Below are 15,244 nucleotides of genomic sequence, written 5' to 3'. Positions count from 1 at the left end.
TACCAATTCTATGAGAACATGGCCTCAAACTTATGATCTCCTTTAACTTCAGTTCCTTCTTCAGAAGTCTCACTTCCAAATATGGCCACCATGAGGGTTAGGGCTTCAATGTATGAATTTGAGAGGGAGGAGCACAAAATTCAATTCATATTACCACTGCCAGTTTAAAATTTCTACTTCCCATGTAACTGCGGTATAATGTAACAGCAACAAATATTGATATGCTTCTCATATTTAATAGGATTATTAACAGGAAAATTTTCCCCAAAGCCAAATATGTATGTCAGCCATTTCTGCTCAGGGGAATTAGAGCTTACATTGTTCAAGATCAAATTGAAAAAGATTTTACTGTAAGACCCTATATGGTTGACAAGGTCCACAAACTGACATTTGCTTCTCTTGAAACGTGCATGTGGCTAAGACCAGCCAAGACCTGTGCTTTTGTTAAGGTCTGGGTAAAACTGGGGCCTGGCTCTGAAAAACTTATGGCAAAAAGAAGATAAGAATGCTTTCTTTTTACAGGCAGCTCACTCCATAGATAAAAAGGGAAGAAAAAAATTACTGACTTTCACATGCCAATTCCTCCTTCTGGCTTCATATATCAGATAAAGGGGTAGAAAGACCAGAAGTCATATTCCAGTGTAGTTGCTTCCACATGAGACAAGATATCAGGAGGAAGAAAAATGCATTCCTTCCAACAGACCTCAAACAAAACTCTAAACATTTTATTTGTAATGTTTGCTGCCAATAATAAAGACAAAAGGCCAAAACAAATTACAATATCAATATTACCAGATGAAGTAATATAAAGAATATCAAAGAAACACGAAAGAAAATGTAAGATCTCTACACCACTCTACACTTGTTTGATATACCTATGAAACATTCCTGCTACAGTGTACATGCTTTCGTTTTTGGTTTTTTTTTTAATCCACCATCCAGATTTTGTAATTAGACTCCTAATTTTCTTTTGGGAAAATCCCCTGCCGTCATGGCCTGATATTTTGGGGACTGTCAGTTAAAGTGACCAAAATATGTTCATGTGAATATATAAATCAAATATCAGAGAGACTCTTTTTAAAGACTCTTGAATCTTGAGCAACCTTAAACAAGTAGAAAGCAGCCCTGAAGCATTTGCTATCCAGATTCCATCACCTGTTCTAGTGTTTTAAGCTAGGTTGTTTAGCTTTTGCTTTGATTCTTAATTATTCTGCAAGTTTTAATTATTTTTTCAATTAATCTATGCTTAAATACTTCTAGTGATAGAAACCAATTATCTCATCTAATATTTGTCTTTATATGTTAAAGATACCCTCTCTTTTTTTGAGCTGAAACATGAACCCTATAGCTTCATCCTTTATTTTGATGTCTATCTCTTCAGGGAGAAAAAAGATCCAAATTTTCTTCCATATTGTCATTCTTTCCAGTTATTGAAATAATGATCTTTTCCACATTGGTACCTTATCAGTCCCTAGAACACTTCTTATAGGACATACTTTATATGTTTACCATCCTTTTGTAATATTTACTAATCTTGCTAATCTGAAAATGAAGTGTACAAATTGACTATAATGTTTTATATGTGCTCAACTAAATACAGACAAAAAGGAGACTAATAACTCCTCTTTGTCTCAAGTCTCTTCTTCAGTGGGCTTGTGCCCCATGAGTAGAAGCTAAATTATGTTTATGCTTTTGAATACAATAATGTATTGTTTTTTCATATATATATGTATATATGTGTGCATGTTATATATATATATATATATGCTATATTATATATATATGATGTGCTATATTATATATATATATATATATATATATATATATATATATATATATATATATAATTATTTAAGGGGCACCTGGTTGGCTCAATCCTTTAAGCATCTGACTCTTGATTTCAGCTCAGGTCATGATCTTAGGACTATGAGATAGACCCCAGGGTTAGACTCAGTGCTCAGCAGGAATCTACTCAAGATTCTCTTTCTCCCTCTCCTTTTGCTCCTCCCCTCCGTACTCTCTCTCTCTCAAATAAAGAAATAAAGCTTTAACAAATATGTTATAATTCTTTCCAAGATGTTACCAAGTGAAATAATTTGATATCTTCACTTATATAGTTGTTTTCTATTCCTAGGTGATATAATTTTACCTATTCATTTATAAAGTAAATACTTTTTAGGTTATAATTTAACCCAAATACAAAATCAAAAAATAAAAGAGGTGAATATGAAAACAAAGTTGTAATGAAGTAAGAACAGGAACCAATGAGGAAAGATAGAAATGATAATTAAGTTTAATATAATAATCTCTATAATACGTATATGTTATTTCTTTTTTCATCTTCCTTAAAAGATTAAAATTATATAAAGTAATAATTATGACAATGAGTCATTGGATTTTTAATATAAATGAATGTAATATGCATAGCAATATTAGCAGGAGTACCAAGTTAGTATAAATCTGAAGTAGATTCTGATAAGTTGTGTATGATAAACTATAGAATAATCACTAAAAAGATAATTCAAAAAACATGGTAAAAATTATTAAATAGCTAAAATTTTACACTAGAAGATATTCATGAAATGCAAAAGAAAATAGTAAAGGACAAACAAAAAGAACAAAATAACATGAAATATAGAAAACAAAAAGTAAAATGGTATGGCAATTTGGCAAGAAAAAGAAATAGAGAGTCTCCAGATCAGAATGGAAAAATTAAAATTCTTTTTATTTGCAAATGGTGTAATCTTGTGTACAAAAGATGCTGAGGAATACACACACACACACACACACACACACACACACACAACTATTAGAATTAATAAGTTAGTTTAGTAAAAGCTCAGGTAAAACTATAAATATATAAAAATTGTGCTCTTATACACCAGCAATGAACAATTCAGTAAGAAATTAGGAATACTTCCATTGAGAACATCATCAAAAAGAATAAATTACTTAGCAATAAATTTACCAAAAGATATGCAGACACGTACATTAAAGCTACCTCTGCAATAATGAGCCTGGGTATGATTCTCTTTGGATTTATACTGTTTTGGGATTTGTTGAGATTCTTGTATCTTTTTCAACAAATTTGTGAAATTTACAGCCATTATGTCTTTAAATATTTTTCTTTCCCTTTCCTTCTTTATGAGACTCACATTACATGTGACTTACTATGTTTAATGTTGCTCTGTCATTTTTCTTTAGATTAAATAATATCTCTAATCAAACTTCAAATTCACTGATTTGCTCCCCTGCTGTCTTATATCTGTTATTCAGCAATTCTACTGGATTTTTTTTTCTGGCTACTGCAATTTTAAACTTTACAATTTTTATGTAAACTTTTTTTAAATAGTTTTTATCTCTCTACTGTTAAATAATTTAAAAAAACTTTACATCAACAGAAAAACTACAGTAGTGTTCAAAAATATTTGTTTAACACAAAAGGACACAGTACAGGAGGAACTGATAGAGAAACAAACAAACAAAAAATGAAACCATAAAAATCAAATGTGTTTTGTAATCAATAAAACAGCCAGTAACTTGAAAATAGAGTTTAAAAAAATCTGCACAGACATTAACAGATACATTTATAAGCATTTATTTAATAATAAATGAGGCACTAATGGAAAGACAGAGGACTAAAAAACAGGAGATATTTAGAAAATTAATACCAAAATGCACATGTAAACCCAACTATATCAATAATTACATTAAGTGTGAATGGACTAGTCACTTCAATCAAAAGGCAGAGATTATTGCACTGGATAAAAAGCATGACTTTCCTAGGCATTATCTACATATATATACTTTATATTCAAAGACACAAATAGGTTGAAAGATAGAAAAATATATCTTCCACAAATAGAATCTATAAAATAACTGGAGTGATTATATTAATATCACAGAAAGTAGACTTGGATTTCTTGCAAGAAATACTCCTAGATATAAATAGGGACATGTCATAAAGATAAAAGTGACAATGTATCAAGAAGATATGGCAATTTTAAATGTATATGCACCTAAAAGTCTCATAATATAAAAATTATAAATGGCTTCACACCTAAATTCTTCTTCCCTGGATAGGAAATTAGATGAGTTCTGCAATATCTCTACCCCTATGGCTTTGTGCTGAGAGCTCTTTACAGTAAAGGAAAATATTTTCCTTTGCTAATGTTTGACAAGTGTGATTTTGTAAACAGTTTGCTAAGGAAAAAGCATACAGAGCAAACTAAGTGTTGAAACCGTTTCCCAAAATCATAAGCATAAATGAAGAAACCATTTCCTCTTAGTTGATTTGGGAATGATTGGTTCACATGGGGACCTATTTATATGATTTACGTGGGATTTTCAACCAACAGCTAAAGCATGTGAAGTTTTTGGTTCATGCATGATATTATCTCTCATTTTCAGGTATTAGGAGGATTCACTCTGCTTAGGCTGAATCTGAACTGTACCATGAAAACTGTATATCTTGGGTTTTCACAATAAGCCTCACCAATTTTTTTAAGGAGCTTGTCATTTGTCATAGCAAAAAGATCCAGCTTCAGAGAGTTATAAGCGACATCATTTTGAGTTCTGCCTGCCTACAGGAAAGAATATGTTAGCTGATCTTTAACATCACATCTTTTTAATGAAAAGGAATATTATTAATTTATTCTTCTAGCTACTTTGGCTAGGACCATTCAAAAAAAATGAAATTTTTGGGGGGTGCAGGGTGATGCAGAGCAAAACACACTGTCAGAAGTCTGGTTTGAGACCCAGAGAAGTAATCTTGTATTGTTTGTTCTAGCCTCGACATGGAGCTAATTTTCTCAGTAATAGCTGCATTGAAAATAACAAATATAAAAGCTTCATTTCCCCATCCTTCAAAAAGCCTTTTAGCCTACTTTGAAATCCCCAAGGAATATCTAGAGAAATACCTATCAACTGAAAAATGTCAAAGCTAATGCTCTGCTTCAAAATTAAAACACAGAGAAAAGGCCTGCAATATAGCTAACTTCGGCTTCTCTGACACATTCCTGATTGTGTTAATTCACAAGGGCTCATTCTACTGCTGAGGGGACTAACACAGTTTGCTCCCACTTTTGCACACAGTATATCCTTTCTTGTAAATAATGAGTAAGAATATAGGAATTGGGTGCATAAAATGGACAGGTACCCTATGCTCCTTGAAATAAATTAAGCAACTGTGGAAGCTGCATTGATATTTCAGACTGAGCATCATGGCTTATTTATGGATTAAAGGGCTCACTTGTTGAAATAGAATCTAAGGTTTCCAAAGTGAGTGTCCCAGCATTCCCCAGGAACACTGATTATAAAATGCCAGATTTCAAAGCTAAATAAAATATTGACCACCTGGATTGTCTCATCTTAAAGACTTACTTTATTTCAATTTCTAAAGCGTCCCTCCTAGGAGTGCCCTAGGCTTTGGTGTTTCTGGTCACAGAGACCATACATTCAAATTCTAAGAGTGGTCATAAAAGGGGAGCAAAAGGTAAGTGTTTAAGAATTCTGCACTCCCACAGCAGACTCTAAGTGGTAATCATGTCACAGTTCTCACTTAACTTAGCTGGTGTTTGGACAATGTTGGAGCTCAGAGATCCTTGGATGTCTTTTTTCCTTGTGTGTACATGGGATTTGGGGAAGGGGTAAGAGCAGCGGGGGGTCATGTTTTGTTCTCTTATTTCCAAAATTCAGCATGTGCAATTCTTTTCCAGAGAACTGTTCCTAGGCTACCAGAACCTCCTTTGCCTGTCTTGTACAGAGATCAAGAAGCACCTGGGAATTTGATTCTTCCTCACCTCAGGTCAGAACAAGTGAGGCATGGGAACTTTCCAGAACGCTCGGTGAGATGCGGAGGAGTGGCGGCTACCCGAGCTGCGCCCAGCAATGCGCTCCTTCCCGCTCCCCCACATGGGCCTCGGCCCTCTCCCCAGCTGTAGAAAATGGTGAAAGAAACCACTTACTATGATGTTTTGGGGGTCAAACCCAATGCCACCCAAGAAGAACTGAAAAAGGCCTACAGGAAACTGGCCTTAAAGTACCACCCTGATAAGAATCCAAATGAAGGAGAGAAGTTTAAACAGATTTCTCAAGCTTACGAAGTACTCTCTGATGCAAAGAAAAGGGAATTATATGACAAAGGAGGTGAACAGGCAATTAAAGAAGGTGGAGCTGGTGGTGGTTTTGGCTCCCCCATGGACATCTTTGATATGTTTTTTTTTGGAGGAGGAAGAATGCAGAGAGAAAGGAGAGGTAAAAATGTTGTGCATCAGCTCTCAGTAACCTTAGAAGATTTATATAATGGTGCAACAAGAAAACCAGCTCTGCAAAAGAATGTGATTTGCGATAAATGTGAAGGCCGAGGTGGTAAGAAAGGAGCAGTTGAGTGTTGTCCCAATTGCCGAGGTACTGGAATGCAAATAAGAATTCATCAAATACTGGGGCGCCTGGGTGGCTCAGTGGGTTAAAGCCTCTGCCTTTGGCTCAGGTCATGATCCCAGGGTCCTGGGATCGAGCCCCGCATCGGGCTCTCTGCTCAGCAGGGAGCCTGCTTCACTTCCTCTCTCTGCCTGCCTCTCTGCCTACCTGTGATCTCTGTCTGTCAAATAAATAAATAAAATCTTAAAAAAAAAGAGAGTGAATTCATCAAATAGGACCTGGAATGGTTCAGCAAATTCAGTCTGTGTGCATGGATTGCCAGGGCCATGGGGAACGGATCAGTCCTAAAGATAGATGTAAAAGCTACAATGGAAGGAAGATAGTTCGAGAGAAGAAGATTCTAGAAGTTTATATTGACAAAGGCATGAAAGATGGCCAGAAGATAACATTCCATGGTGAAGGAGACCAAGAACCAGGACTGGAACCAGGAGATATTATCATTGTTTTAGATCAGAAGGACCATGCTGTTTTTACTCGGCGAGGAGAAGACCTTTTCATGTGTATGGACATACAGCTGGTTGAAGCACTGTGCGGTTTCCAAAAGCCAATATCTACTCTGGACAACCGAACCATTGTCATCACCTCTCATCCAGGTCAAATTGTCAAGCATGGAGATATCAAGTGTGTGCTAAATGAAGGCATGCCAATTTATCGTAGGCCATATGAGAAGGGTCGCCTCGTCATCGAATTTAAGGTAAACTTTCCTGAGAATGGCTTTCTGTCTCCTGATAAACTCTCTTTGCTGGAAAAACTCCTACCTGAGAGGAAGGAAGTAGAAGAGACTGATGAAATGGACCAGGTAGAACTGGTGGACTTTGATCCAAATCAGGAAAGACGGCACCATTACAATGGGGAAGCATATGAGGATGATGAACATCATCCCAGGGGTGGTGTTCAGTGTCAGACCTCTTAATGGGGCCAGTGAATAACACTGCTGGCATTTTATGTGCAGTAGTGAATGAGTGAAGGACTATAATCATAGCTCACTACTTGCTATTGTTTTTGTTTTAATATTCAACTATAGTAGTGTTTTAAAAGTTAAATGAAGAATAAACTCAAATATAAAAGCTCAAAAAAAAAAAAAGATCAAGAGTGAGGCATGACATACATTTCAGAAATCTCTTGCAAGATCAGGTGGAAGTCACGCTTTGCCGGACTTTGCTTGTGATGGTACCTCATTTAGATTATCCATATCATACTCTTCCCTGTCCTGCTTTACATACTCTGTGTCAGCTGCCCACACAGCATTTTCTTTATAAATGTCTCACCTGTCAATCCTCATCTCAGGGTCTGCTTTGGAAAATCTCAACCCATGACACAAACTAGCACCTTGAGATTGAGCCACCCTGACAAAAAGAGCAAAGGCATTGGGTGTGGGATAGAGGAGGAAGAGGATTCAGCTACCTAAGGACAACAAAGGTGAAAGGTATTCTTTATTATCATGTAACTTACTCTTCACCACTCTTTCTCCTGCACTTTTTATCCTTCTTCAAGATGCTATGTTTCCAAACCCCCTCTAAACTTCCCTTGGGGGAATAACATCCTTTCTTTCCCTTCTTTCCTTAGTTGTTCACTCTCCTGGTCAGAACTTTGAAGTCTCTCCCTTAGTCTGATAAAGTAATTCTAAAAGAGGCTCTTCAAAATTGTTATGTATTACTCATCTTATGTTTATATATACGTGAAGATACTGATAGCATATATATTACTTTAACAAAATCCAACAGAGAATGCTTGAAATTTAAGCTATATTTAGGAAGTTGGGTAATGGATATTCATATCAGGGATTGAGCTACCTACCTTATCTATGTTATTTATTTTTGCATGAAAATCTACTCTATAGGTAGAGTAGATATTATATCATCCACTTATGGATTTAAAAGGGAAATTCAGATGAAGTAATACTTGCTCACACAGGTACAAAATGACCCAGATAACTTTAGTCCCATGTCTTTCACTCCAAAGCCTGACATTTTACCCAGTTTTGGGGTGTTATATAGAGAGGCAAGTGTACCAGACTAAGTGGAGAGTAGGGACAAAAAACAGAGCAGGCAAACTCTGAATGTATGTGGGGAGAAGGAGTGTTGTAGTTTGGTTAAGGTATCTGAAAAAAGAACAGTAGAAGGATGGTACAGATTGGCAGAATGCTCTGCTTGGCTCTAAAGAGATTGGACTTTAATTGATGAGCAATAGAGAGTCATTAAAAGTGTTAAAAAAGAGACAAGAGAATCAAAATGGAGTCGCTTTGCTAAGGCCTACATCACCAAACCAATACTTACTATCTAACCTATTTGCAGTTTCAGCCTCTCCCAGGAATGTAACCTTAACCAGTCCATCAGGAATTTCCTGGTGAACATGAACAAGGAACTCTGCCCTATAGATTGCCACTGTCCCCCGAAGGAAGACGACCTTGCCTGAATAAATCCACTCTTTGAAGGAAATCTTGAATTATGAACATTTATAACTAACTCAATGATATAAATTCAGGGAAATTCACCAATGAGGTGTCTTGGTTTGTTTGGGAATGGTTAGGGGCACTATTAGGTAACTGAAGAGGCATTGCCTATGTATGTCCCAGCCATCAAGGCATTCAGAGGACCAGGGAGAATGATCACCAGACAGAGATTGTTAGAAATGCCCCAACAGAACCTGTTGGAGCACAAATCACTCGTACTAAGGTGGCACTGCTCATGGATTCGCTTTTGGGATGGTTGCAATTGCCTGTTCGAGCCAGGGGTCATTTAGGTTTTTGGCACACACTGGAAGTAAATCTCCTAGAATGAAATCAAAAGTGGTTCTGAATTCTTTGCAAAGATGTGTGCTGGGGTAAGATCTTTTTTGTGACTGGGGGCAGATCTAATTTAGATAACCATAAGAATATGAAGATATAATGTATTGTGACTTACATAGATATTTGTGTCTAAATGGATGAGTGAAAACAAGGTACTAGATGTTCTTGCCATAAAAGTTGACCTTGATTAAACAACCCATTCTTTGTTAGAATAACTTCCTTGTCCCTCCTTCTTTGGCCCATACAGTTCTTCTATTTTCTATAGCTCCTTAGAGGTTTTTTGTTTGTTTGTTTTTTTGTTTTTTGTTTTTGTTTTTGTTTTTTTTCCTGTTTGCTAGATGGAATGCTGCCCAATCATGAACCATTGAATAAAGACAATTTTATCTTTAAATTTACTCGGCTGATTTTTTTTTTTTAACAACGTTTTCTAACCAAGAACATGACACTGTCATAGGTGAGTTTTAATATTCTAACTTATTATAATTTTGTGGTAGCAGAGGAATACACACACATCTGTTAATTATAGAAATAATATTTAATATTTTGGTCAATGTGTGTTTTTAATGGGGTAGGTTTAAAGATCAAGTTAATTTCCTATTGCATCTCTTAAAACATACCATATAGGTTATGGCTTATTTTATCTTTATCCAAGACAGACTGTTCTTAACCTTCAGATGCAATTTTTCTCTAATGGCATCATGGTTGATAAATAGCAAAATGCCAGCTGTGTCAAACTGCTTACATCTCCAGAGGATCTAAGCCTGTCTATGAGAATGAAAGCCCATCAACCAAATACAAACCAGCATATAGGAAATTAGATTAAATCCACTAAGCTATCAATAACAAAAAAGCTTGTGGTTAAGTGCTCTGGGCAGTGGTAAAATGTAATGTCAGGTGACAGGTCATTGACAAAGGCATTTACTTAACATAAGGCCAAAATTAAGATAATTCTTGAGAGATCAACAGTTTCAGAGACCAGGCAAGAGTGTCAGATGTCCCAACCTATTGGCTAGGATTAAGGCAGACTTCCAGGCTCCCACTACCCTGCATGTGCATATGCGGTAGTGGCCGGGGTAAGTGGAATGTGAGTGAGTTCAGTGCGTGAAGAAGAATTAGGCAGACGGAAACTGACTAGAAAAGCGAGGGAGGAACGCTAGCTACCATATTGGAGAAAGGATAAGACAGCTATTATGTAGTGCTCTGATCAGATCTAGGTTGCTGTTTATTAGACACAGAATTTGTTCCATGTGCAGACAGGACATTTCCAGATCTGGGTATCAGGAGAATATTTGCACTCATAGCGGGAAGGACAGACATAACCAGTGACTGTGATTTTTGTAAAAGATACTGGGACAAAATGAAGATCTAAATCTATTTATTTATTGAAACATTTATTCATTCTGTAAAAATGGATTGGGTACCTACTATATACAAGGATCTCTCCTAGGTACTAGGAATTTATCAGTGCAAAAACAAATAAAAAGGCAATGAAAGAAAAAGATTCCTTCCCTCTGCACGCTTACAATCTGATGGGGAAGATAGATAATGAACAACTATCATGAACAAATAACAAATCTATTACAACTAAGTGCTTTGGACTTAGTAATTATGGTTATGGTGACATTCCTCTTTGGTACAACTGGAGACCACAATTCTTATGTGAGAAAGGGAGTAGGACAGAAGAGAATGTACAATCCCCAACTGACTGGCATCAAGGCTGAGTGGAAAGAAAGGTCTTTTAAGTGTTTCAAAACAATCCACAATGTCATCAAGCCACTTGCAAAGCAGAAGGGAGTGTTTATTTGCATATCAGCATGCCCACCTCTCTGCCATTTCTGAAATTTTAAATGTACTGATGCAAGTACTTGAGAATGAATATACTTCCGTGCCCTTAGGGACAATATGGCACAGTTGGTCTTCTGCTTTAAACAGGAGTATCATTTTTTGAGTGAAACTAAAGTTTATGGTATTATATACCTAGATGGTTAAAGTTTTTTTTTTTTCTTTTAATTATCAATTACAAAGCCCGGGATTCTAAATTAATGGACTCTTACTGTAGGTTCATTAAAGTAGGACTAATTTTCACAGTGTTATAATCCATGTCTCAAGTTTTAAAATAATGGAAACTCCTGGAAATTACTATCAAACTTTTAAAGCATTATCTGCTATTGAAATATGTACTTCTAAAACAGAGTCTCTATGCCCATTGAACCAGTCAGCATCACCATATTACCATGAACCCTCACACATTGATTAAATACTAATGTGACCCCAAGGCAATTTCAACTAAAAAAGTTTTTTTTTTCTTTCTATAGGCCTCATGCCTCCAAAGCTATTAAGCTACTTTGTTCTTCTGCTAATTATCTGAAATGTTATTAATCTGAAGCCTAAAACTCCTAGAACTTCTTCAAAGCTACTCTACAATGACAATGGAACTGAAGTTAAAAATATAATTAAGAGATTGCAGAAAGAGATTCTAATGGTTAATTTTTAAAACCTCCAAATCTTAATATGTATGCCATTCTCCTGTTTTGTCTGATTTTGTTCTTGTTCCTCCAAATCCTTTTTAAGTGGTGAAATTATAGTCTTTTGCAAAAAGATTGGGAAAAGGTCACTATTTTAAAAAAAAGCAAATACATGGCTTTCATATAAAAGTTGATATTTTTAGCATGTTTGTTCAAAAATCTATATATCCTATAATGTATATCATTACCTTCCCAGTGGAATCATCACTCCACTGTCCTTGCACCACTGAAATTAGATGGTGCCTTCTGGAGAGATGAAATTCTAGTAGCCCTGAGATGGAATTGTCACTCTTCTATACAGATCCCGAGTCTCAGGGAATGCAGAGATAAGTAAAATATGCATGCATTGTGTCCATTTGTCTTGGGGAGAGATAAAAATTCAGGGTAGTAAGAGATTTTCTTTAGCTCAGAAAAAGACATAAGAAGAATTGGAAATTTAGCCATTCCTATAAGCTATAAACTAGGTGTAATATTTAGAGACACATTTTAATTGTCATTTTAATGTTAAGAATCTTAATTGTCAACAACACAAGTTTTCAACATAGTAAGTGGTCCAAAATGAGTGAAATCAAGTTTTATGGATCTAGTTTGGCTGACTTGTGTGCATTAAAGCTTTAAATATTTTGACAGCTTATCCATATTAATAAATGTTTGCAGGAAAAAAATGAAGACTCTTAGATATGAAAGATGGTTCACTTATATCATCCTGGCCTCATAATGTATTGAGAAGATGACCATTAAGTGCTAATCACAACCAAATCAGTTAGTTAATGCAATAATCTTGACCTAGAGGAGGAGGAGCAGGAGGAAGACGAGTGGAAGGAAAAGGAGAAGGAGAAGAAAGGAAATAAGGTGCTGGGATTCAGCTGTGGAGTCTGTCCCTTATTATAAGGGTGACACTGAGCAATAGATTTCACCTTTATAGACTTATTTTTCTCATTCATAACATGGAGAAAATAAGAGTACTTATTCATAGTGATGCTATCAGAACCAAATAAAATAATGCCAAGAAAATGTATTTGGTATAATGTAATCTCTTTACAGCATTCCCCCCACCCCATGCTCTCTATTCCAGTTACATTCATTCTTTTCATTTTTCTGAATGGATGATTCTTATTATTCCTGGTTTGTTTTGCTTTTCTATTTTGCACTACCTTGAATGCAATTCTTTCCTATTGTAGACTCTTACTTAACAGTGAAGCTCTAAATTACACATCATCTCTGTTATAAAACTCTAGTGAGTCTGCCTCCTGTCCCCATCCCAATAGGTAGACTTGACCTTCAGCACTTTTATACCTCCTTAGCGTGTTGTGGAGATTTCCATTGTCAGAGCAATCACAAATTTTGTTTCACTTTTTATTTACATATGTTTCCTTCAATAAATATAAATTGCTGAAGCCTTAGAAATACTTTATATTCACATTCTCTTCCTAAGAAAAGTGCCTGAAATGCAATTAATATGCAATAAGTGTTGAATGAGTGGCAGCCTGAATACACACATATTATCAGGATGGGCAAAACCCACTGAGCACTCAGAGAGCTTACAACATGCAGTTACTGGGTTAGGAACTTCATAAACCATTTATTCTATGACCTACTGAAACCTGTATTTACAGACAAAAAGCAAATATTTGAAAATGAGATAACTTTCTTAAAACCATGCCAAAATGAGGATTGGCATTGAAGGCTGCCGTGGCTAAAAGTCTCTCTCTCAGCCAAAGAAAGAAAGAGAGGTAGAGAGATGAGATGTGTGTGTGTGTGCGTGTGTGTGTGTGTGTGTGTGTGTGTGAGAGTGTTATGGTTTTGTGATGATCTAATATATGTTATGGCCTGAAGTGTCTCTCAAAATTCATATGTTGGAACTCTGAACTTCAAGTACCTCAGAATATGATGCTATTAGAATGAATTAGATGATATTAGAGAAAGGGTTTTGAAGAGATAATTAAGTTGAAAAGATATCATTAAGGTAAACCCTAATCTAATCTGACTGGTGTCCTTATAAGAGGAAAACTGGACATACAAAATACACCATAGGAAAAGCTATGTGAGAATATAAAGAGAAGGGACTATCTTCAAGCCAAGGAGAAAAACCTCAGGAGAACCTTGATCTTGGACTACCAAGCTTCAGAACTGTAAGAAAATAAATTTATGTTGTTTCAACAGCCTAGTCTGTGGTATTCTGTTAGGCACCCCTAGCAAACTAATATATTTACACACACACACATACCCACACACATTTTAAATTTGTGTTAATATAACATACATACAGGCCACCAGGTAGCTCAGTCCATTAAGCATCTGCCTTTGGCTCAGGTCATGATCCCAAAGTCTTGGGATCAAGCCCATCAGGATCCCTTCTCCATGGGGAGCCTGCATCTCCCTCTGCCATTCCCCCTGTTTGTGTTCTCTCTCCCAGTGTCTCTCTGTGTCTAATAAATAAAACCTTAAAAAAAAAAGAAAAGAAAAACATACAGCATATATACCTGGTTTTAAATAGTCAACACTACTGACTTACAACTATAATCATGGTCATCTACCTCACCCTAGAGTCCCATTCCCCAGAGACTATCAATTTCAACTCTTTAGTTGTTTCCTCTTATATGTCCTCAATTCTAAATAGCATGTTTATAATATTATCATATTATTTTTCACATTTCAGATGTAGATATTATTAATTTCTACCAGAAAACATGAAGATTTACTTTTCTTACATTCTTCTCCCATCCTCCTAGAATACGTATTTCATAATTTTAGCTAAATAAATATACAGTGTTAACATAATCATGACAATAGCAATGTTTTTCTCAGCTCAATTGCAGAATAGTGGAATACTAAGTAGCAATCCCTCAGACACTTCCACCCATGAGAATCAACAAACTTCTCTTCAACCTGCGGGGGCCACTTCTGCCTTGTTTGAAGAGGCCTTAATATATTTCCATGAGAAAGTTAGTTACCTTGTAGCACAAAATTAGTTCTCCTCATTTGTCCCTCTCTGTACTACTCATTGGCTTCCAACCTATAATGTTAGATCCCAGTATATCTCAGGAGATCAATTACAAAGTTAAAGGTACAAGACAGGGTTACAAATCAAAAGTATTACCGGATCTTGCTAAATTGTATCAACACAAATCTGGAAAATAAGTGTGGGAATGTATTTTTATGGTGTTAAATCAGGGAAGGGGAAAATAATTTTAGACATATTGTAGGCCAAGCTGCTTACATACCCAACTCCTATCTAGTCCTATAGTAAAGTCCATGAGAGAGACTCTTCACCATGACTTTCAGAAATATATTGATGGGGTAAGAACAGAATCTTTGAAAAGTGTGTAATGGCTATTTTCTATAGACCAAGGGGGTAATAGGAGATACTGCTAATAAAATGGATATTTATTTTCACTAGTGATGCTGAAAGCATTCAAGAAGCCCCTCTAATTTATAGGATGAATATATATTTGCTCTATTCGGCACTAGAATGATCTGAACTAGATAA

The 15,244-nt window shown here is 35.8% G+C and overlaps 1 protein-coding gene across 1 annotated transcript; it reads left to right on the top strand.

Annotated features, from left to right (window-relative positions):
- The first annotated feature begins 5,915 nt into the window (after positions 1-5,915).
- LOC125082565 (dnaJ homolog subfamily A member 1-like) lies at positions 5,916-7,508 on the top strand. Its single transcript, XM_047698323.1, has 2 exons — positions 5,916-6,437; positions 6,653-7,508. Exons 1-2 carry the CDS (start codon positions 5,946-5,948, stop codon positions 7,352-7,354), a joined length of 1,194 nt encoding a protein of 397 aa, XP_047554279.1. The 5' UTR covers positions 5,916-5,945; the 3' UTR covers positions 7,355-7,508.
- Positions 7,509-15,244: the final 7,736 nt, after the last annotated feature.

The sequence above is a fragment of the Lutra lutra genome, chromosome 12 (assembly GCF_902655055.1).
Source record: "Lutra lutra chromosome 12, mLutLut1.2, whole genome shotgun sequence".
Classification (NCBI taxonomy): Eukaryota; Metazoa; Chordata; class Mammalia; order Carnivora; family Mustelidae; genus Lutra; species Lutra lutra.
The sequence above is the reverse complement of the archived record's forward strand: the minus strand, read 5'-3'. Positions and strand labels throughout refer to the sequence as shown.